Source organism: Schistocerca piceifrons, chromosome 3 (genome assembly GCF_021461385.2).
Source record: "Schistocerca piceifrons isolate TAMUIC-IGC-003096 chromosome 3, iqSchPice1.1, whole genome shotgun sequence".
Taxonomy (NCBI): domain Eukaryota; kingdom Metazoa; phylum Arthropoda; class Insecta; order Orthoptera; family Acrididae; genus Schistocerca; species Schistocerca piceifrons.
The window spans coordinates 648,168,386-648,190,773 of NC_060140.1; the positions used below are offsets into that span (position 1 = coordinate 648,168,386).

Consider the following 22,388-nt stretch of genomic DNA (forward strand, 5'->3'; position numbering starts at 1 on the left):
AACAAACAACTCACTAAAATCAACAATTACCAGCGTTATTAACATTGAGGCCGAATGCAACGTAAAATGCGCGACTGATACGTGATCACAGCGAATACAGGTATCCACTATAAGACAATAAATACAAAATTAGAGATGCCTCTCAAAATGAGTAGAAAGGGACGATATGTGATTATTCAGCTAGAATAAGACAACTTCGCAGCCAAGATCGCATATGTAAAACCTTTATATACGAAGACCGGTTTCAGAAATCATAGTTATGGTTCAAATGGCTCTGAACACTATGGGACTTAACTTCTGAGGTCATCAGTCCCCTAGAACTTAGAACTATTTAAACCTAACTAACCTAAGGGCATCACACACAGCCATGCCCGAGGCAGGATTCGAACCTACGACCGTAGCAACAGCGCGGTGCCGGCCGGTGTGGCCGTGCGGTCTAGGCGCTTCAGTCTGGAACCGCGTGACCGCTCCGGTCGCAGGTTCGAATCCTGCCTCGGGCATGGATGTGTGTGACGTCCTTAGGTTAGTTAGGTTTAAGTAGTTCTAAGTTCTAGGGGACTGATGACCGCAGATATTAAGTCCCATAGTGCTCAGAGCCATTTGAACCATTTTTGAGCAGCGCGGTTCCGAACTGAAGTGCCTAGAACCACTCGGCCACAGCGGCCGGCAATCTTGCAGCAACTATACAACTAAAAAGGTATGGAGTAAGTGTGTGGTTCTAATACTATAGGTGCATGTGTTATGTTTGGAACACTGTACGTTATTTTTCATGATTAATAATTTTACACTTGCGTACGCTATTCACAGATCAGATTATGCTAAATTCGCCTAAATCAGTCATCGTAAATACAGATTTCACAAATGCGATGTTGACTGAAAAGTTGTTTTCCTTCAAGAACAATCAGGAGTTTGAGAGACAATGTCCAATTATTTGATGACGGCCTTTCATCAGAAACTCAGCAACGATACATTACTGCAAAGGATTTACATTCTGACTCGATTTTGCAAAGCTATATCTAGGAAAAAAAGTGAAAATTTAATGAAAACACCACACAGTCATAAGATAGACAAACTCTGGAGTACAAGATTGTCAATAAACTCTCGATATTCAAGAAATTATATGGTTCCAACAAATGAAAGCAAGCTCATTTTCCATTTATCCCACAAATCACAAGACAACGTCATCTTCGTTGTCTTCGATAAAGATAAAGGGCAGCACGGTAAACTCATGTAAATAGCTTCTCGTAGAATCACGACGTTTCATAGACATCTAAAAATGGTTAGATCAGCAGAGATAACCGAGCAGCTCCATTTATCTGACTGAGTCAAGGTCATTCATTATTCAGTAGAGAGGAAACGATAAGATAGGCCGCTGAGGCGGAGACTCCGTAGTCGAGCGCTAGAGACGGAAGGATGAAGCCAGCCCCAGTGCTGTTCCTATTGGTCGCAGCCTGCAGCGCCGCACCATACACGGCCTCTCAGCCGCTGATGCGCCGCCTCGACGGTCGCATAGTGGGTGGTGAGCCGGTGGACATCTCGCAGTGCCCGTGGCAGGTCTCAGTACAGAACGGCGGCCTCCACTACTGCGGCGGCTCCGTCATCAGTCCTTCGTGGGTGCTGACTGCGGCGCACTGCCTCATCGGCGTTGCTGAAAGTTACCTGTCGGTGCGAGCTGGTACGTCAACACGCGAGAGCGGCGGCGTTGTTTACAGCGTCGCTAATGCAAGTTACCACGACGTGTTCACCTTTACTACAATGGACTACGACGTGGGTGTCCTCTTGATTGTAGGATCCTTCACCGTAGGTGCGGACGTTCAGGTAATGTTCAGACTGTGCACGTAAAAGAACCACACTCCAGAAGACACTTAATTTTTAAATTTTCTTACAGCTCTGTTTGAACTCAAAATGGTTCAAATGGCTCCATGCACTATGGGACTTAACATCTGAGGTCATCGGTCCCCTAGACTTAGAACTACTTAAACCTAACTAAGCTAAGGACATCACACACATCCATGCCCGAGGCAGCATTCGAACCTGCGACCGTAGCGGTCGCGCGGTTCCAGACTGAAGCGCCTAGAACCGCTTGGCCACATCGGCCGGCTGTGCTTGAACTGTTTAATTATATTAAAAGTGTAGCTTTGCAATCAGTGACACAGTTTTTGCCTTTTAGTATCATAGTTTCCAGTCATAATAACTTAAAAAAGTATTTAAAACTGACTGCAGTTGTAGGATAAAGACAAGAGGGTCTGGTTAGTTAAAATCCGTTGACTCACCCTTTTGGACACTATTTTTTGCGACACATTTTGCAGAACCACGTTCAGTTAACTTTCTTTGAGTAATTATTTTTATGCCGCGCAGAGTGTCCGCGCGGTTAGAGGCGTCATGTCACTGATCGTGCGGCCACTCCTGCCGGAGGTTCGAGTCCTCCCTCGGGCATGGGTGTGTGTGTGTGTGTTTTGTTCTTAGTATAAGTTAGTTTAAGTAGCGTGTAAGTCTAGTTACCGATGACCTCAGCATTTTGCTCCGTTAGGAATTCACACACATTTGAATTACTTTTATATTTTACATTCTCGGTCCATGTAGGTACAGTGGGCTGCTCGAGTTGTCAGTCTTTCTGAGGCCTTTTCAGCCAAACGTCTGGCGAGGTGGTAGTGGGACAGAGGCAGCCATGGTTGGGAATATTTGGGTGCGGATTTACAATTACAGCATTAACATTATAATCAAGGGAAACCTTCACAAAACTTTGCTAGTAACTGGGGGATTGGAACAATTTTATTTCTGGAACGATGTCACTCGTTGTCTCAGACAAAAATTAAAGTTTGTGTATTTGATTTGTGTAACTATTTTTCGTATGGGCGTGTTATTGAGAGTAAGCTACAGTGATTGTGTCTCTGACAGAAAATAGTTCCGTAACTCTAATACACTCCTGGAAATTGAAATAAGAACACCGTGAATTCATTGTCCCAGGAAGGGGAAACTTTATTGACACATTCCTGGGGTCAGATACATCACATGATCACACTGACAGAACCACAGGCACATAGACACAGGCAACAGAGCATGCACAATGTCGGCACTAGTACAGTGTATATCCACCTTTCGTAGCAATGCAGGCTGCTATTCTCCCATGGAGACGATCGTAGAGATGCTGGATGTAGTCCTGTGGAACGGCTTGCCATACCATTTCCACCTGGCGCCTCAGTTGGACCAGCGGTCGTGCTGGACGTGCAGACCGCGTGAGACGACGCTTCATCCAGTCCCAAACATGCTCAATGGGGGACAGATCCGGAGATCTTGCTGGCCAGGGTAGTTGACTTACACCTTCTAGAGCACGTTGGGTGGCACGGGATACATGCGGACGTGCATTGTCCTGTTGGAACAGCAAGATCCCTTGCCGGTCTAGGAATGGTAGAACGATGGGTTCGATGACGGTTTGGATGTACCGTGCACTATTCAGTGTCCCCTCGACGATCACCAGTGGTGTACGGCCAGTGTAGGACATCGCTCCCCACACCATGATGCCGGGTGTTGGCCCTGTGTGCCTCGGTCGTATGCAGTCCTGATTGTGGCGCTCACCTGCACGGCGCCAAACACGCATACGACCATCATTGGCACCAAGGCAGAAGCGACTCTCATCGCTGAAGACGACACGTCTCCATTCGTCCCTCCATTCAGGCCTGTCGCGACACCACTGGAGGCGGGCTGCACGATGTTGGGGCGTGAGCGGAAGACGGCCTAACGGTGTGCGGGACCGTAGCCCAGCTTCATGGAGACGGTTGCGAATGGTCCTCGCCGATACCCCAGGAGCAACAGTGTCCCTAATTTGCTGGGAAGTGGCGGTGCGGTCCCCTACGGCACTGCGTAGGATCCTACGGTCTTGGCGTGCATCCGTGCGTCGCTGCGGTCCGGTCCCAGGTCGACGGGCACGTGCACCTTCCGCCGACCACTGGCGACAACATCGATGTGCTGTGGAGACCTCACGCCCCACGTGTTGAGCAATTCGGCGGTACGTCCACCGGGCCTCCCGCATGCCCACTATACGCCCTCGCTCAAAGTCCGTCAACTGCACATACGGTTCACGTCCACGCTGTCGCGGCATGCTACCAGTGTTAAAAGACTGCGATGGAGCTCCGTATGCCACAGCAAACTGGCTGACACTGACGGCGGCGGTGCACAAATGCTGTGCAGCTAGCGCCATTCGACGGCCAACACCGCGGTTCCTGGTGTGTCCGCTGTGCCGTGCGTGTGATCATTGCTTGTACAGCCCTCTCGCAGTGTCCGGAGCAAGTATGGTGGGTCTGACACACCGGTGTTCTTTTTTCCATTTCCAGGAGTGTATTTTGAGACAATTTAACTCGAAACTATGCAATATATTCTGATCAGTAAGAACCTCACCGAACACCACAATCTCTACTGTTCTTGCTCGTGCCATGGTTGTCATCCACCTGTTGCTGCACTGTATTTGTCTTTCAGCGCCGGCCGGAGTGGCCGTGCGGTTCTAGGCGCTACAGTCTGGAACCGAGCGACAGCTACGGTCGCAGGTTCGAATCCTGCCTCGGGCATGGATGTGTGTGATGTCCTTAAGTTAGTTAGGTTCTAGACGACTGATGACCTCAGAAGTTAAGTCGCATAGTGCTCAGAGCCATTTTGTCTTTCACCTCTCGTCTCTTGCACATCGTAGCTCCACCTCTTTTCTGTTTTGTGTGCGTTTCATCTTAAGCACACTCAAGCGGATCGTGTGCTTACCACATAGCGAAGGATACAATTAGTAACCGCGTGGAGTGGCCGCGCGCTTTCAGGCGCCATGTCACGGATTGCGCGGCCCCTCCCGCGGGAGGTTTGAGTCCTCTCTCGGGCATGGGTGCGTTTGTTATTCTTAGCATACGATAGTTTAAGTTAGTTTAAGTAGTGTGTAAGTCTAGAGACCGATGACCTCAGCAGTTTGCTCCCTTAGGAATTCACACACACTTGAACATTAATTTTCTTACAGTTAGTAAATAAGCACCATCCAAAATATCTGGGAGTCACTCTGCATCGCTTTATGACGTACAAGCTGCATTGTGAGAATACGAAAGTGAAGATGGAACTCAGAAAGGGAAGATCTTCGGTAGCATGTGGGGCTCTTGACCACAAAGCCTGAAAACGGCGCCCCTAGCATAGTGTTACGATGTTGGAGAGTATGCATGTCCAGTCTCATGCAAATCCAGCGACGCAAATGTAGTTGATCAGATGGTAAATCTCTATGTTTTCTACAACATGTAGTTTACAGTTCCGATGGAATACCGCTGGTGTTATTTTTAATCTAGATAATGTACCATAAAAAACTCATCTCCAGTGCTTCTATTCTTCTCCGCTGCGTTAATGTCTAGGCTTCGCCACAACAAAACAGCGTAAGATTGTCTTACGTTTTCTAACTCGAAGGCAGTTTTTGTACGTTTCCCAAAGTGTTTGTTGACGCACCCACCAAGTTAGCTCTATTTGTCGCTATTACCTTCTGAATGTTTTAAGCTTTTTTGAATATTTTTTCTCGAGGAAGCAGTGTTTCTGATTTGTTGGTGAATATTTTCATTTTATAACGCCTAGAAAAATACCCAGCTATTGATTATTCCTTTGCAGATTGTCTTCTACATTCTTTATTAGCACATGATAGTCTGCGAAAAAGATGAACGTAGTAAGTATAATTCCTGTGTTTTCATTCCTGTAGAATTCTACTACGTATAAGTCAGATGTGAAGATGGTATCGTGTGACCCTGATTTACTGCAGGAGATTGATACTGACTGTGAACACTAATTCTTTTGTGGGTACTGGGATTTGAAATAAATGATGAAATTATTTGGTAATTATATTTCTCTAATAAGCTCTGGAATTTTGATTCTCTGACTAAGTCATATGGTTTCTGGTAATCAAAATGTAACATTTGCTCAGGCAAGCTATTTTCTCTGTGCTTTTCTAATATCTGCTTAACTGTGAAAACTGCAGTGTAACGATCGCCCATCTCTTATTTGACGTTCTCCAATTTCATAATGGAGATCTAGAAGTATATTTACTTTTAAGTTGCAGTATGATGTATAAATTTTAATGACAGAATTGAAAGATATGGTTCTCATGTAATTGCTGCAAATAGCTTACTATGCTTTCTTGAGAACGTTGCTTGTGTTTCACACTTCCTACATCTGTGGAATTTTACGATACTCTAAATTTCAACGAAGATATTTGAAACCCAGATATTTCTTTTTTCGGTTTCCGTTTATTTTTACTAACTTCAGCATGGCATCAGAGTCAAAGATATAACGTTTCACCGGTTTGTATGTTTTTAAGAACGATTTCTATTTTATATGGATTCCATTGACGGATCATCAGCTTTCTGTATTGTTCACTGCGTTCTTCATCCAGGATGGTTTCTATCACTGATAAAAGCTTCTGTACACCCTCAAAGTCAATAAGTTCTTCCTGAAACTTCCTGTTCTCTATTGACCTTTTTTAAAAAAAATACTCTCTCCACCAGTGTCTTCCACAGTAACTTCCTATTCTTTTTAAACTAAATTGCAAAAAATTTGGTAATATCTTGAATTTTCACTTACTCGGATATAAGTTTTTCTTCTATGCATCGCCAGTTACTGATTACTATGTTTTATTCTTTTATATATATAATCTTTACTTAATTTTTATGGTACTAAGTGGATTAATCGAACGGCTGCAATATTTTGTGGTATACATAGCTTCTTCATACATTCGAGCTTTAATCCTTCCTTTTTCGTAATATATTTTTATAGTAAATTTCTTTGCTATTAAACTACTTACATACTTTGTTTAGTCTGCTGGTTCTGCCTAGAAAATTTCCAATTCATCTCGCTTGTTCTTAATTTGTCTCTGCTCTGCTGTTTTGTATATTCGTTCTTGATATATGTTCTCTTGCATATCACCCAGTTGTTCGTCGTTACAAGGTTATAATCGAAGTATGCATCTTTAACTGAGTATTAATAATTTCCCAGTAGCTGTTGGCTGAAATTTTGTGGAACCACGATATTGTCTAGTTGATTTCTTCGCCTTCTTTCTGGTATATACCTACTATTAGTTGCCCTTTTGCGTATTTTAATATATAAGTTCACTGTAAGATTAATCCATCCTGCATAGTTATGTGAACATTTTTGCACCTTTTCCTGTGTTTTACGTACCCAAAAGCATTGCCACAGCTGTCAGCGACCAGTATAGTCTTAGAATTTGGTCTTTCAGTTCATCTCTCTTTATAGCACACGGTTGGTTACTCTCCACAACAAATAACGAAATCCCTCTTATGATCCATCGACCAGAGAAAAGAAGCATATCTACAGGCGAATAAGTGTACAAATAAGTAATGTAGAAAAATGTTTTATCTTTGTCAAAAATTCCCAATTAAGAATCAGGACTTTTTAAATACTGGAATTTGTAATTTTTTTTTTTTGGAACACGACATAAAAAGCAATTTTTAAGCAAGCCCATTCTATTGAAACATTTTATTTCTTCCCTAAAGCATTGTTTAACATGCAAAAACCTGAAAGTAAGTGCGGTTATAATCTATTCGGCGTAAAATACAAAAAAACATCTCATACTAAAAATTTTGAGTTTTGAGAGGTCTATTCAAAAAACACTACGCTTTTTAATCAGAGCAATAAAGGCATTAGCTGTTTTTGGTCACTGAAATACATCAACGGGCAAAGTTGAGAATCTGTACCAGACAGGGACTCAAACCCGGATTTTTCCGTTTCTCGCGAACAGTCGCCTTGACCATCTCGGCCATACGGACACGATCCCTGACCGACTCAAATTTCCCACTTATCCTTATGTTACTGACGTAATGCCCTTGCCCATTAACCTCATTAACCGCAGGATTTGGCTGATTCTCTTAACACTTCGAGTGTGTTTGGGCATCTGCACTGAAGGGATCGTTGGGCTGTCTCGTCCTAGTTAGCGATATGTGGTATCTACTTTTTCGGATATGTGTGTAAGAACAGACAATTTTTGATCCCGCAGCAATATATGAACATTGATCAAAGAAATAAGAGCATTAACTGCTACTGGGCACTGAAATACATCAGTAGGAACAACAGACACACACACACACACACACACACACACACACACACACACACACACACACAAATATACATCGGGCGAGTCACGTAAGACGTAACTCTCGTTTTATTACGTGAACGGTTACAGTTATCGATGAGCGGTTTTCGGCTAAAGTTAGAGTGTCGAAGGGAATATTTTTTATTTTTATTTCTCGTTTGAGTACTGTGCTTAGTGGTGGTACCAACGGAGACATTAAAGCAAGTACTTTTTTTAAAAAAGGGAACCGTATACTTTTTATAATTGTATTCGGTAGCTCGTGAGAAGACAACTACAGTGATATAGCGTTTGTTAATGTTGACATTAAAGCTTGACGTAAAAAAATTCGACAAAATATACTAGAACATGGGAGCACGATGGCCGGAAACGGCATCTGAAGTGTAACATTGCGAAGCAGGTGTCTCGGACCAGGCTGCGTAGTTGTATACCGTAAGGTAAGCCTCGCTACGGGAATAAAGCTTTATTTTCCCTTGAACTAACTTACGACTTTCATGCAGGCTCACCTACGAATGTTTTATATGGAAATACGATATAAGCTAGAATCTAGCGTATCAAAAAGGGCTTAGAAAAAGTATTTCATGTTTGTATATCCTCCCGTATTTACACTAACTGGAACAGAGAAATCAGTAGTTTATTCTACAAAAATAAAGAGGTCTTACAAGCTGCAAAAAACAACTACTGTGTTAAATATGTAAATGTTAGAAGGAAGATGTGACCTCTCTTTTCCTGTACGTGGCTGTGTGCTTCTTAGAGGTAAAATGCATCCTGTCGGACAAGTGCCTCCACCTACCCTGTCCTAAATTATGTCATATGAAATACATTCGCTGAACTAAACAATTTATTAAAAATAAGTTAGTGACCACCTGTACACCGCAAAATAAATATTTTTCTCAACGGAACATCGTTTCATACTCAACGTAAGCGCGTAATGACAGTGTTACCAGCTACGTGCAATACACGCTGTCGACTTATTTGATATTGCAGTGCAATTTCATACACACGTAAATGAAATAAACAATTTACTAACAATGATTTGGTACCCACCCAAATCACGTAATATAACATAACTTACCCAAACGAGCGCGGGAAATCGTCTGAAAACCACACTCATGATGGCCAGGCCACCGTCTTTAATCCGGATTCGATCTGAGTTTGGCTCACCTCTATGTCTCACAATCTAGTGCGCTGTGCCTTACGCTATACAAGCAAGTCTTGAGATACCTAAATAGTGCTAAGAAATTACCCGGTACTGCATAACCAACTCGTGGAGATAACATCTTGGACCCACTGATAACAAACAGACCCGAACTATTCGACTCTGTAAGCGCAGAACAGGGAATCAGTGATCATAAGGCCGTTGCAGCATCCCTGAATATGGAAGTAAATAGGATTATAAAAAAAAGGGAGGAAGGTTTATCTGTTTAGCAAGAGTAACAGGAGGCAGATTTCAGAATACCTAACAGATCAAAACGAAAATTTCTGTTCCGACACAGACAATGTTGAGTGTTTATGGAAAAAGTTGAAGGCAATCGTAAAATGCGTTTTAGACAGGTACGTGCCGAGTAAAACTGTGAGGGACGGGAAAAACCCACCGCGGTTCAGCAACAAAGTTAGGAAACTACTGCGAAAGCAAAGAGAGCTTCACTCCAAGTTTAAACGCAGCCAAAACCTCTCAGACAAACATAAGCTACAGACTTCAAAGTTAACGTAAGGAGGGCTATGCGTGAAGCGTTCAGCGAATTCGAAAGTAAAATTCTATGTACCGGCTTGACAGAAAATCCTAGGAAGTTCTGGTCTTACGTTAAATCAGTAAGAGGATCGAAACAGCATATCCAGACACTGGAGGATGATGATGGCATTGAAACAGAGGATGACACGCGTAAAGCTGAAATACTAAATACCTTTTTGCAAAGCTGTTTCACAGAGGAAGACCGCACTGCAGTTCCTTCTCTAAATCACCGCACGAAAGAAAAAATGGCTGACGTCGAAGTAAGTATCCAAGGAATAGAAAAGCAACTGAAATCACTCAACAGAGGAAAGTCCACTGGACCTGACGGGATACCAATTCGATTCTACAGAGTACGCGAAAGAACTTGCCCCCTTTCTAACAGCCGTGTACCGCAAGTCACTAGAGGAACGGAAGGTTCCAAATGATTGGAAAAGAGCACAGGCAGACCCAGTTTTCAAGAAGGGTTGCAGTGAAATCCAGGAAGATCTGCAGCGGATAGGCACTTGGTGCAGGGAGTGGCAACTGACCCTTAACATAGACAAATGTAATGTATTACGAATATATAGAAAGAAGTATCCTCTATTGTATGATTATATGATGGTGGAACAAACACTGGTAGCAGTTACTTCTGTGTGCGTGCGGAACGATTTGAAGTGGAATAATCGTATAAAATTAATTGTTGGTAAGGCGGGTGCCAGGTTGAGATTCATTGGGAGAGTCCTTAGAAAATGCAGTCCATCAACAAAGGAGGTGGCTTACAAAACGCTCCTTCGACCTATAGTTCAGTATTTCTCATCAGTGTGGGATTCGTACCAGATCGGTTTGACAGAGGAGACAGAGAAGGTCCAAAGAAGAGCGGCGCGTTTCGTCACAGGGTTATTTGGTAAGCGTGATAGCGTTACGGAGATGTTTAGCAAACTCAAGTGGCAGACTCTGAAAGATAGGCGCTCTGCATCGCGGTGTAGCTTGCTGTCCAGTTTTCAAGAGGGTGCGTTTCTGGATGAGGTATCGAATATATTGCTTCCCCCTACTTATACTTCCCGAGGAGATCACGAATGTAAAATTAGAGAGATTCGAGCGCGCACGGAGTCTTTCCGGCAGTCGTTCTTCCCGTGAAACATACCCGACTGGAACAGAAAAGGGAGGTAATGACAGTGGCACGTAAAGTGCCCTCCGCCACACACTGTTGGGTGGCTTGCGGAGTATAAATGTAGATGAAGATGTAGTGTGTTTTCAAATTTGGGATATGGTGGAACACGTACACAGGTCGTTGGTTGTTGTCGGTAAATGCCGGCTTACTCTACAGGTGGTAGACCTCAGTAGCACCGAACCCGAAGCCGGCGCCGTGGTGACCGTCACAGGCTGGGGCAGCCTACAGCCTGAAGGGGAATATTCAGAGCAGCTGCAGGCGGTCACGACGTCCATCATCGCGCGGTCTGCCTGCAACGCCAGCTACGGCGGACTCATCACGGAGCGCATGGTCTGCGCCGGTGAGCCGGAGGGCGGCAAGGACGCCTGCCAGGGGGACAGCGGAGGGCCCCTGGTGGCCGGCAACACGCAGCACGGCATCGTCTCCTGGGGCTTCGGCTGTGCCAACGCCACCTACCCGGGCGTCTACTCCAGCGTCGCCTCCCTGCGGTCGTGGATTAGAGCCGCATCTGGCGTCTAGTCAAGTCACAGTGGTGTGATATTCCAGAGTGATCGTGAATGTATCTTAACTGCAGTCAATAAAAATGTTGTATGCATGAATAAGCCCGTTAAATTACTTTCATCGCATCTAGTGTTCTGCCCTAAGGACATATATATGTTTCACAATAAAGATAGTATTCGTCTTTCTTTTCTCTTCGCCACCATTCTTTTAGTTTTAAATTATGGCTGAACGTAATGCACATGTGAGCGAAGCCTGCAAATTGCGCTGTTGTATTTGACTACGAACGGAACCTCTGCAAAATACGTCGCAAGCGTCACTCGTAGTGAGAACTGTGTAGCTGTGAGTGCGTTATGTCGGAGCTAAGAGAATCCAAAAGTGAGACGATTGCTGGTGCTCGTATCGTGGCTGCGTCCATTATCAAGGTTGCTGAGCTGTTTCTGGAGACACCGTACCGAAGATTTAGACCGCGCAGAGCAGCGGTGCCCACCTTTCTGAAACCGTTTCCCTTCCCCACCATAATAAACATTAGCACGGAAGTAAACTTTAGGATTAAAAAGATTTTTTTTGAAAACTAACATCTTTAAAACAACGAAAGATTAATTATTTAGTTTTTCTTGTTGTTTTATTAGATCACAAACTAATGAGTCAGCTGGACAATTGATACTGCTTATTTCTAGAAATCATTTTCTATAGAATACTGACATAATTTTCTGTGCACCATGAGCACTAGCTAAAACTACATCTGAGAAGATAAAGCAATGACCTACATTGAGGATAAAAACTTGTTACAAAATTTACTCCCTAGCCACACTCGCTCCAGCCACACCCTGCATCCCATTTAATATCAACTACGTTAAAATCTGTGCAATATACTTAGGCTAACTGTTCGTAAGAATTGATTGCTGGACCCCATACATCTGAACTGCCACTAATTTGAAGACTTCAGGCTGTCAGTGCTTTCTGTCTTACCATTTCTACTAGTAATATTAACAATAACAACAAAATAACTTCAACCAGAAATTGGAAATTATCATGCAAAATTCCGACCCGGCCGTTCGAGTCCAGAGAAAAGTTTGAAGCTAAACCTAATCCTAATAAGATATCAGAGAATTTGTAGCAAAAATTTCGTGTATACGTTTGTTGATTTCAAAGAAGCCTATGGCTTAGTTAATTGAGAGTCACTCTTCCAAATTTTAAAAGAACAAGGTTGGGTGAGAATGGAATCATAAAACAGACGCTGACAGATGCAAAGTCCAAGGTTAAATTTGTGGGGAAATGACAGATTCTTTGGAAATGAAAATGGGAGAACAAGCAGATCGGCTGTCTCTATTATTTTCCACTTGTATCGTTGGCGGCCGAAGACTTCCGCCACAAGAAGTCAGCCTCATTCTGCCAATGGCCTTGTCAAAGAGGGCGGAGGAGCGGATAGAGGTTCAGGGCACTCTCTTGTCCTAGGGGTGGGAAATTGCCCCTAAAGGCGGAAGAATCAGCAATGATCAACGACATGAGGATGCAGAAGGCAATGGAAACCACTGCATTAAAGACACGTAACGTGTATCCACAGGACATGTGGCCTGTAATTGAAGAAGTGTCATGATGATCTCTCCATTGGCAAAATATTCCGGAATAGTCCCCCATTCGGATCTCCGGGAGGGGACTGCCAAGGGGGAGGTTACCATGAGAAAAAGATTGAATAATCAACGAAAGGATAAAGTTCTACGAGTCGGGGCGTGGAATGTCAGAAGCTTGAACGTGGTAGGGAAACTAGAAAATCTGAAAAGGGAAATGCAAAGGCTCAATCTAGATATAGTAGGGGTCAGTGAAGTGGAAGTGGAAGGAAGAAAAGGATTTCTGGTCAGATGAGTATCGGGTAATATCAACAGCAGCAGAAAATGGTATAACAGGTGTAGGATTCGTTATGAATAGGAAGGTAGGGCAGAGGGTGTGTTACTGTGAACAGTTCAGTGACCGGGTTGTTCTAATCAGAATCGACAGCAGACCAACACCGACAACGATAGTTCAGGTATATATGCCGACGTCGCAAGCTGAAGATGAACATATAGAGAAAGTGTATGAGGATATTGAAAGGGTAATGCAGTATGTAAAGGGGGACGAAAATCTAATAGTCATGGGCGACTGGAATGCAGTTGTAGGGGAAGGAGTAGAAGAAAAGGTTACAGGAGAATATGGGCTTGGGACAAGGAATGAAAGAGGAGAAAGACTAATGAGTTCTGTAACAAGTTTCAGCTAGTAATAGCGAATACCCTGTTCAAGAATCACAAGAGAAGGGGGTATACTTGGAAAAGGCCGGGAGATACGGGAATATTTCAATTAATTACATCATGGGCAGACAGAGATTCCGAAATCAGATACTGGATTGTAAGGCGTACCCAGGAGCAGATATAGACTCAGATCACAATATAGTAGTGATGAAGAGTAGGCTGAAGTTCAAGACATTAGTCAGGAAGAGTCAATACGCAAAGAAGTGGGATACAGAAGTACTAAGGAATGACGAGATACGTTTGAAGTTCTCTAACGCTATAGATACAGCAATAAGGAATAGCGCAGTAGGCAGTACAGTTGAAGAGGAATGGACAACTCTAAAAAGGGCCATCACAGAAGTTGGGAAGGAAAACATAGGTACAAAGAAGGTAGCTGCGAAGAAACCATGGGTAACAGAAGGAGGAAGTACAAACACGTTCCAGAATACAGAAATACAAGTCGCTGAGGAATGAACTAAATAGGAAGTGCAGGGAAGCTAAGACGAAATGGCTGCAGGAAAAATGTGAAGACATGGAAAAAGATATGATTGTCGGAAGGACAGACTCAGCATACAGGAAAGTCAAAACAACCTTTGGTGACATTAAAAGCAACGGTGGTAACATTAAGAGTGCAACGGGAATTCCACTGTTAAATGCAGAGGAGAGAGCAGATAGGTGGAAAGAATACATTGAAAGCCTCTATGAGGGTGAAGATTTGTCTGATGTGATAGAAGAAGAAACAGGAGTCGATTTAGAAGAGATAGGGGATCCAGTATTAGAATCGGAATTTAAAAGAGCTTTGGAGGACTTACGGTCAAATAAGGCAGAAGGAATAGATAACATTCCATCAGAATTTCTAAAATCATTGGGGGAAGTGGCAACAAAACGACTATTCACGTTGGTGTGTGGAATATATGATTCTGGCGATATACCATCTGACTTTCGGAACAGCATCACCCACACAATTCCGAATACGGCATGAGCTGACAAGTGCAAGAATTATCGCACAATCAGCTTAACAGATCATGCATCGAAGCTGCTTACAAGAATAATATACAGAAGAATGGAAAAGAAAATTGAGAATGCGCTAGGTGACGATCAGTTTGGCTTTAGGAAAAGTAAAGGGACGAGAGAGGCAATTCTGACGTTACGGCTAATAATGGAAGCAAGGCTAAAGAAAAATTAAGACACTTTCATAGGATTTGTCGACCTGGAAAAAGCGTTCGACAATATAAAATGGTGCAAGCTGTTCGAGATTCTGAAAAAAGTAGGGGTAAGCTATAGGGAGAAACGGGTCATATACAATATGTACAACAACCAAGAGGGAATAATAAGAGTGGACGATCAAGAACGAAGTGCTCGTATTAAGAAGGGTGTACGACAAGGCTGTAGTCTTTCGCCCCTACTCTTCAATCTGTACATCGAGGAAGCAATGATGGAAATAAAAGAAAGTTTCAGGAGTGGAATTAAAATACAAGGTCAAAGGATATCAATGATACGATTCGCTGATGACATTGCTATCCTGAGTGAAAGTGAAGAAGAATTAAATGATCTGCTGAACGGAATGAACAGTCTAATGAGTACACAGTATGGTTTGAGAGTAAATCGGAGAAAGACGACGGTAATGAGAAGTAGTAGAAATAAGAACAGCGAGAAACTTAACATCAGGATTGATGGTCACGAAGTCAATGAAGTTAAGGAATTCTGCTACCTAGGCAGTAAAATAACCAATGACGGACGGAGCAAGGAGGACATCAAAAGCAGACTCGCTATGGCAAAAAAGGCATTTCTGGCCAAGGGAAGTCTACTAATATCAAATACCGGCCTTAATTTGAGGAAGAAATTTTTGAGGATGTGCGTCTGGAGTACAGCATTGTATGCTAGTGAAACATGGACTGTGGGAAAACCGGAACAGAAGAGAATCGAAGCATTTGAGATTTGGTGCTATAGACGAATGTTGAAAATTAGGTGGACTGATAAGGTAAGGAATGAGGAGGTTCTACGCAGAATCGCAGAGGAAAGGAATATGTGGAAAACACTGATAAGGAGAAGGGACAGGATGATAGGACATCTGCTAAGACATGAGGGAATGACTTCCATGGTACTAGAGGGAGCTGTAGAGGGCAAAAACTGTAGAGGAAGACAGAGATTGGAATACGTCAAGCAAATAACAGAGGACGTAGGTTGCAAGTGCTACTCTGAGATGAAGAGGTTAGCACAGGAAAGGAATCCGTGGCGGGCCGCATCAAACCAGTCAGTAGACTGACGACAAAAAAAAATTGTTGAAAAAGTGATACAAGGATGGCGCAAATAAAAATCGGCACTCAAAACTGTCCAACCAATCACTTTAGGCAGAGGGAAGTTATCTATAGCTTGCATAGTATTTTCAGACAGTTTAGCAATGTTAACTCCCGACATTTCATCAGTCAAAAATCAGACTGACCTCTTGAAAGAAATTGCAGAAAAAGTCGATCGATTTTGGTAAGACAGAGCACATGACCTGCAACAAACAAGAACCAAAATTCATGTAGACGAAATACAGCAAAATTAAAGCAATTCCACAATTTAAACATCTTGGTGAAATCATTCAGGAAAAGCTAATCGAAAAAAAGAATTTGGATGTCAAAAGATGGAAACTATATACCGAATTACTCAAAATATCTGTAACGATAAATTTACTTCCAGGCACACAGAACTAATAAATTGTGAAATAATATTGAAACCAGAATTTCTCTTTTAACCAGAAACAGCAATTCTGAACAGACACTGAAAACAATAACGAAAAGGTCCTATGAGACTTTTAACCTAATAATACTGACACAGAAGCAATCAGGAAAGCAAGCAATACACAAATATATAGAGAGACATTAGAAAACGCAGTTTAAGATTCTATGGACACATTAAAAGAATGAAACCAGACATACTTACAAAACAAGCAGTAGTTTTTCTTCGACTACAGGAGTATAGCCACAACAGAGAAATGCTTCCATCTGTGAGGTAGGCGACCATTCAGAGTTGGCCGCAGATCAATTTATTGAGACGTTTCGATATATCATCATCAAACATAGCTGTGGAGAACACAGTAATACAAAAAGATGCCTCAGGAAAAAGCGTATCCATGTGGACGTAAGTTTCATCAATAGTCGCCCTGAAAAGCAACAACAAACTACACGGGTGGGCACATACAGTGAAATACTGAAAATAAAGCTCTCATATATGTGGACCCAGGTGCCAAACTGGCCATCCAACTAGAAACGTAGTGATAAAGAAAAGAATTTTTTGCCAGCAGATGGTGTCATAAACCGTACAAACAGTACTGGCTAACAAAGATCGTAACCAGTAGGAAAGCGTACAATGAATATATCGATTACATACTATATAAAATTGGAAACTGTGGAGGGACGATGCAGGCATACCACTTCACAAGTGGAAATAAATAAACGTAACGATGCCGTTAGAGGGAATGGTAGGACAGAGTTGGGCTGTGAGAAGTCTTTGCCCCTAGCCAAATAGATTTTATTTCATTTAAACAAGCTTTAAACATTTGCTTGCCACACATACAGTAAATTTAAGTAAATTTTAAGGGAGTTACACTTTCCAGAAAGAGAATTGTTTCACCATTAAATTACAAGTCAGTTCCGTAGCAGATCAATACAACAATCTAGCAAAACCACCAAATACCAGAGAAATAGTTCGAAACCTTTGCAACAGGTGATTCATGTAGTACCAATGGTATTTTGCCATTAACATCAATTAATATTAATTTCACAGTAAACAATTACCCAGTAATTTATTTCGAGCTCGACAAAATAATTTCCGAAAGACGATAAAAGAGCCTAAATTGAATCTCTCTGCCCAAAGAATTTACAAAAGCATAGCAATACAACAGCACAAGCTTAACAAACAGCTGAACGTTTAAATAGTCTGAAACAACTTGCTCACAAATGTGTCAGTAATTTTCAGCAGACATGAAAACAACTGTAGAAGCAACAAATTCTGCTTAGAATTCTAAAATGAAATACACAATAATCTTAAAAGGAAGTTCACAATAATCTAGGTAAACAACAACTGCACAGATAGGAACTCGTTAAATGGAACCACGGGAGAAATGCGCAAGCGGTGACCATAATACATCCTCTGCGCTAGAGAACCTTCCAAAAAAATTCAGATGAAGCCTGGCAGTTAAAGAGCTGGTTGGTTACAGAAAAAATGAGTGAAATCTCAAATAACAGCAGACTAAAGGGGATCAAACGAACTGGCAACTAACAGACTTGGATAATGCATCATGACAGTTAAGACGCAGACACACATCGATCAGCGAATGCTGGTAATACGTGATGACCAGGCTGAGTTACGCTCAGTACATACAGCAGCCGACAACTGATTATAACATCATTAGACACCTAACCATTGGAGAACAGGCCTATCTTACATCACACTCAAAGAGGAAAATTCGCTGTCTCCAGGTTCTGCTTGCTGGAAAGACCGGCCATCTAGCCCTGAAGCAAACTGCACCCAGTCCCGCCGTAGAGTCAGTATTCGCCCAACTCGTTCTTCCATGTTGCCGCTGTCCTACCTTGGCAGCAACGGCGTGGAGTCAAATCCAACGGCTGTCTACTTGTTGTCCGCTCTCATTCCACCACCAGACTCCTCGCTCCCTTCTTCTTCTCTCCAGCCGTCCTCGCAGTGGCGCTTATATCGCGGCGCCGAGCTGCTCCGTCATCACTGCCGTGCCAGTGGCGCGGATATGAAACAGCTGAGGCTGCGTGACGTCTTACGACGGCGCACTAACAATATAATCGGACTTCGAGCAGGATGTTAACTGTAAAAAGTATGAAGCAAAGAGGAATTATTAAATAAAACTTAAATTAAAACGAAGTGCAGGTTGTAACTGCAGAAATGATAGCAATATACACTATGTGATCAAAAGTATCCGGACACCGACAAAAACATAAGTTATTCATATTAGGTGCACTGTGCTGCCACCTGCTTCCAGCTACTCCATATCAGCGACCTCAGTAACATTGTGAGAGAGCAGAATGGGGCGCTCCGCGGAACTCACGGACTTCGAACGTGGTCAGGTGATTGGGTGTCACTTGTGTCATCCGTCTGTAAGCGAGATTTCCACACTCCAAAACATCCCTAGGTCCACTGTTTCCGATGTGACAGTGAAGTGGAAACATGAAGGGACATGTACAGCACAAAAGCGTACAGGCCTACCTCGTCTGTTTACTGACACAGACCGAAGACTGTTGAAGAGGGTCGTAATGAGTAATAGGCAGACGTCTATCAAGACCATCACACGGGAATTCCGAACTGCATCACGATCCACTGCAAGTACTATGACAATTAGGAGGGGTGTGAGAAAGCATGGATTTCATGGTCGAGCCGCTGCTCATAAGGCACACATTACGCCAGTAAATGCCAAACGACGCAGCGCATGGTGTAAGGAGCGTAAACACTGGACGATTGAACAGTGGAAAAACGTTGTGTGGAGCAACCAGTCACGGTACACATCGTGGTGACGCGATGGCAGGGTGTAGGGTGTGGTGAATGCCCCGTGATCGTCATCTGCCAGCGTGTGTAGTGCCAACAGCACTATTCTGAGGCGGTGGTGTTATGGTGTGGTCATGTTTTTCATAGAAGGAGCTTGCACCCCTTGTTGTTTTGCGTGGCACTATCACAGCACATGCTTACATTGATATTTTAAGCACCTTCTTACTTCCGATTGCTGGAGAGCAATTCGGGGAAGGCGATTGCATCTTTCAACACGATCGAGCAGTTGTTCGTAATGCACGATCTGTGGTTACACGACAATTACATCCCTGTAATGGACTGCCCTGCACAGAGTCCTGACTTAAATCCTATAGAACACATTTGGGATGTTTTGAAACCCCGACTTCATGCCAGGCCTCACCGACCGACATCGATACCTCTCCTCAGTGCAGCATTGGGCTTCCATTCCCCAAGAAACCTTCCAGCACCTGACAACGTATGCCTGCGAGAGTAGAAGCTCTCATTAAGGCTAAGGGTGTGCCAACACCATGCTGAATTCTATCATTACCGATGGAGGACGTCACGAACGTGTAAATCATTTTCAGCCAGGTGTCCGGATACTTTTGATCACATAGTGTATATTATACATCATAAAAGCAGGTAATGTTTCATCAGTTAAAACGAAAAATGACAGGCAATAAAAGTGGAAGTTAACTTTTTAAAAACTTACGAACAAGCTATGTTACACTTACGAGGCAAAACATTACGACCGCTGCCCACCGCGAGGTTGTGTGCTTCCTGGTGGCGCCGACCGGGGTAGCCGCGTGGTCAAAGGCGCCTTGTCACGGTCCACGCGGCTACTCCCGTCGGAGGTTCGAGTCCTCCCTCCGGCATGGGCGTGTGTGTTGTCCTTCTGATTAGTTAGTTTAAGTTAGATTAAGTAGTGCGTAAGCTTAGAGACCGATGACATCAGCAGTTTGGTCCCGTAACACATTACCACAAATTCCCAATTCTTTTCCTGGTGGCGCTGAGGGCACAAGACGCGGTAAGGAAAGATATGAGAGGAGCGGAGACGAATGGGAATCATTCTAGCGGCAATAAGTGGCACAATACAAAAATCCTCCGACTTAAGTGACTTTGATAAAAGCCAGATTGTTGTGGTCCAGTGCCTGGGAGAGAGCACCACGGAAACGGCGGAGCTGGTCGGCTGTTCGCTTGCTACTGCCGTGAGCACCTATGGAAAATGATTGAACTCTACAACCACGAGTAGGCGACAAGAAGTTGGATGTCCATACCTCATCACAGAAGATAGTAATCGGAGGCTTGCCCGCTCTCTAAAGCAGGATAGGCGACGGTCTGTGGCAGATCTGACGACAGAGCACAGTGCTGACGCAAGCACAAGTGTTTTGGAGCACACCCTTCAGCGCACGGTGTTGACCGTGGTGTTCCGCAGCAGAGGACATCTACGCGTTCCCATGCTGACAACAAAATCGTCAATTATGATTACACTGGGCACGGGATTATAGTGGTTGGACAACTGATCAATGGAATCGTGTTGCCTGGTCGGATCAATCCCGTTTATTGTTAAGCCAGCTTGATTGTCACATTCATCCAGGCAAACGGCTGCTCGAAACATGCGGCCTGCCACGGACGCAGGCTGGCGGGAGCAATTTTATGTTATGGGGTACAGTCACATGGCTTCTATGGGACATGCGGTAGTAATCGAACTGTGACTACGTGTACTGTAACCCATTATGCTTGATGTCTTGCTCAACAACGATGGCATCTTCCAGCGGGATAACTGTCGGTGTTACAAGGCCAGAATGGTGCTGCGATGGTTTTAGTAGAATGATAGTGAACTCACATTGGCGTTTTGACCATCAGATTCGGCTTATCTGAATTTGTTGAAACCCAACTGGGACGCTATTGGGCGCCAGCTCCGCGCCCACGAACCAGCAGCTCGTAAATTACGTGAAGCGTGTGACCTGTGCGCAGGCATCTGTTGCCACAAACGTGTGGAAAACTAACAAGTACTTGTAGAATCCATGGCACGCAGAATAACTGCTGAATTGTATTCCGGAAGTGGATCAACACGGTTTTAAGTAAGTGGTCAGAATTTTTTGGCTAATCAGTGTAAAGAGGTAAATATGGAGGGATGCTAAACCCTGTGTACAGAACAGGAAGTATTGTGTATCATGGCTGATAATAATGTAACACGTCAATAAATTAATGTACTACTAAAATCTTCCACAAACACATCACATAAGCTTAAATATATCGCGAAAATGCCTCCTCTGCGTTGTAGACTGCTCCCGAAATAGACTAAGAATTGGTTAAATTTTTTTGTTTTTAAAATTCAGTCTTAATCACACCACCTATGTTACAAAAACATAGGTGACCGGTTTCGGTCATATCACATGTCCATCATCAGACCTGTAATTTAATTTAGAAAGTAATAGAAACCTTACTAGATTTACAATAAAATAAGACAAAATGCTTGTAAGGATAAAATACAATAAGACGTGTTATACCCATGGCATCCTTCGAAGATGGCAGGAGGAGCACTCTTCTCAGCTGCTGTGATGTCAACTGGTGCCAGCAAGTGACGAGCATACGCTTAGGTACGAAGATGCTCCGACTACCTCTTCCCCCTCCACCTCACATCGACCAATCAGTATAAAAATGGGTTCATATAATCGTCAAAACGTAAAAAAACGAAGTACAATAATAACATAAAAATAGTTACGTATAATATCTCTTTACAACCATGGAATTACTTAAATGTTGTATAAAATATCAATTAAAACTTTAAAATAATTGTACAGACGATGTATAGTCAGTGTCCCCTCTATTGTAAATCTAGTAAGGTTTCTATTACTTTCTAAATTAAATTAAAGGTCTGATGATGGTCATGTGATATGACCGAAACCGGTCACCTATGTTCTTGTAACATACGTGGTGTGATTAAGAGGGGAGTTTAAAAACAAAAAATTTTAAAAAAATTAATCACTGTTCCAAAAATGTTAAGAATTGGTTCATTACTCACTTCGCAACAAGAACGGACTCTATGATAGTACAATATTACCCTACCTATGTAATGGCACACTATAAATAAGTCATTGTTCCCAATTCATAGTTGCT

At 43.1% G+C, this 22,388-nt stretch overlaps 1 protein-coding gene across 1 annotated transcript; it reads left to right on the plus strand.

The window, feature by feature from the left end:
- The first annotated feature begins 1,465 nt into the window (after positions 1-1,465).
- Positions 1,466-11,588, plus strand: LOC124789519 (trypsin delta-like). Its single transcript, XM_047256908.1, has 2 exons — positions 1,466-1,818; positions 11,146-11,588. Exons 1-2 carry the CDS (start codon positions 1,489-1,491, stop codon positions 11,506-11,508), a joined length of 693 nt encoding a protein of 230 aa, XP_047112864.1. The 5' UTR covers positions 1,466-1,488; the 3' UTR covers positions 11,509-11,588.
- The last annotated feature ends 10,800 nt before the right edge of the window (positions 11,589-22,388 follow it).

Excerpts from the sequence above, each read along its gene's own strand:
- LOC124789519 (XM_047256908.1), top strand. The coding sequence starts at position 1,489 with ATGCGCCGCCTCGACGGTCGCATAGTGGGTGGTGAGCCGGTGGACATC. Across the intron at positions 1,819-11,145 it reads CCGTAGGTGCGGACGTTCAG|GTGGTAGACCTCAGTAGCAC; the intron begins GTAATGTTCAGA and ends CTTACTCTACAG.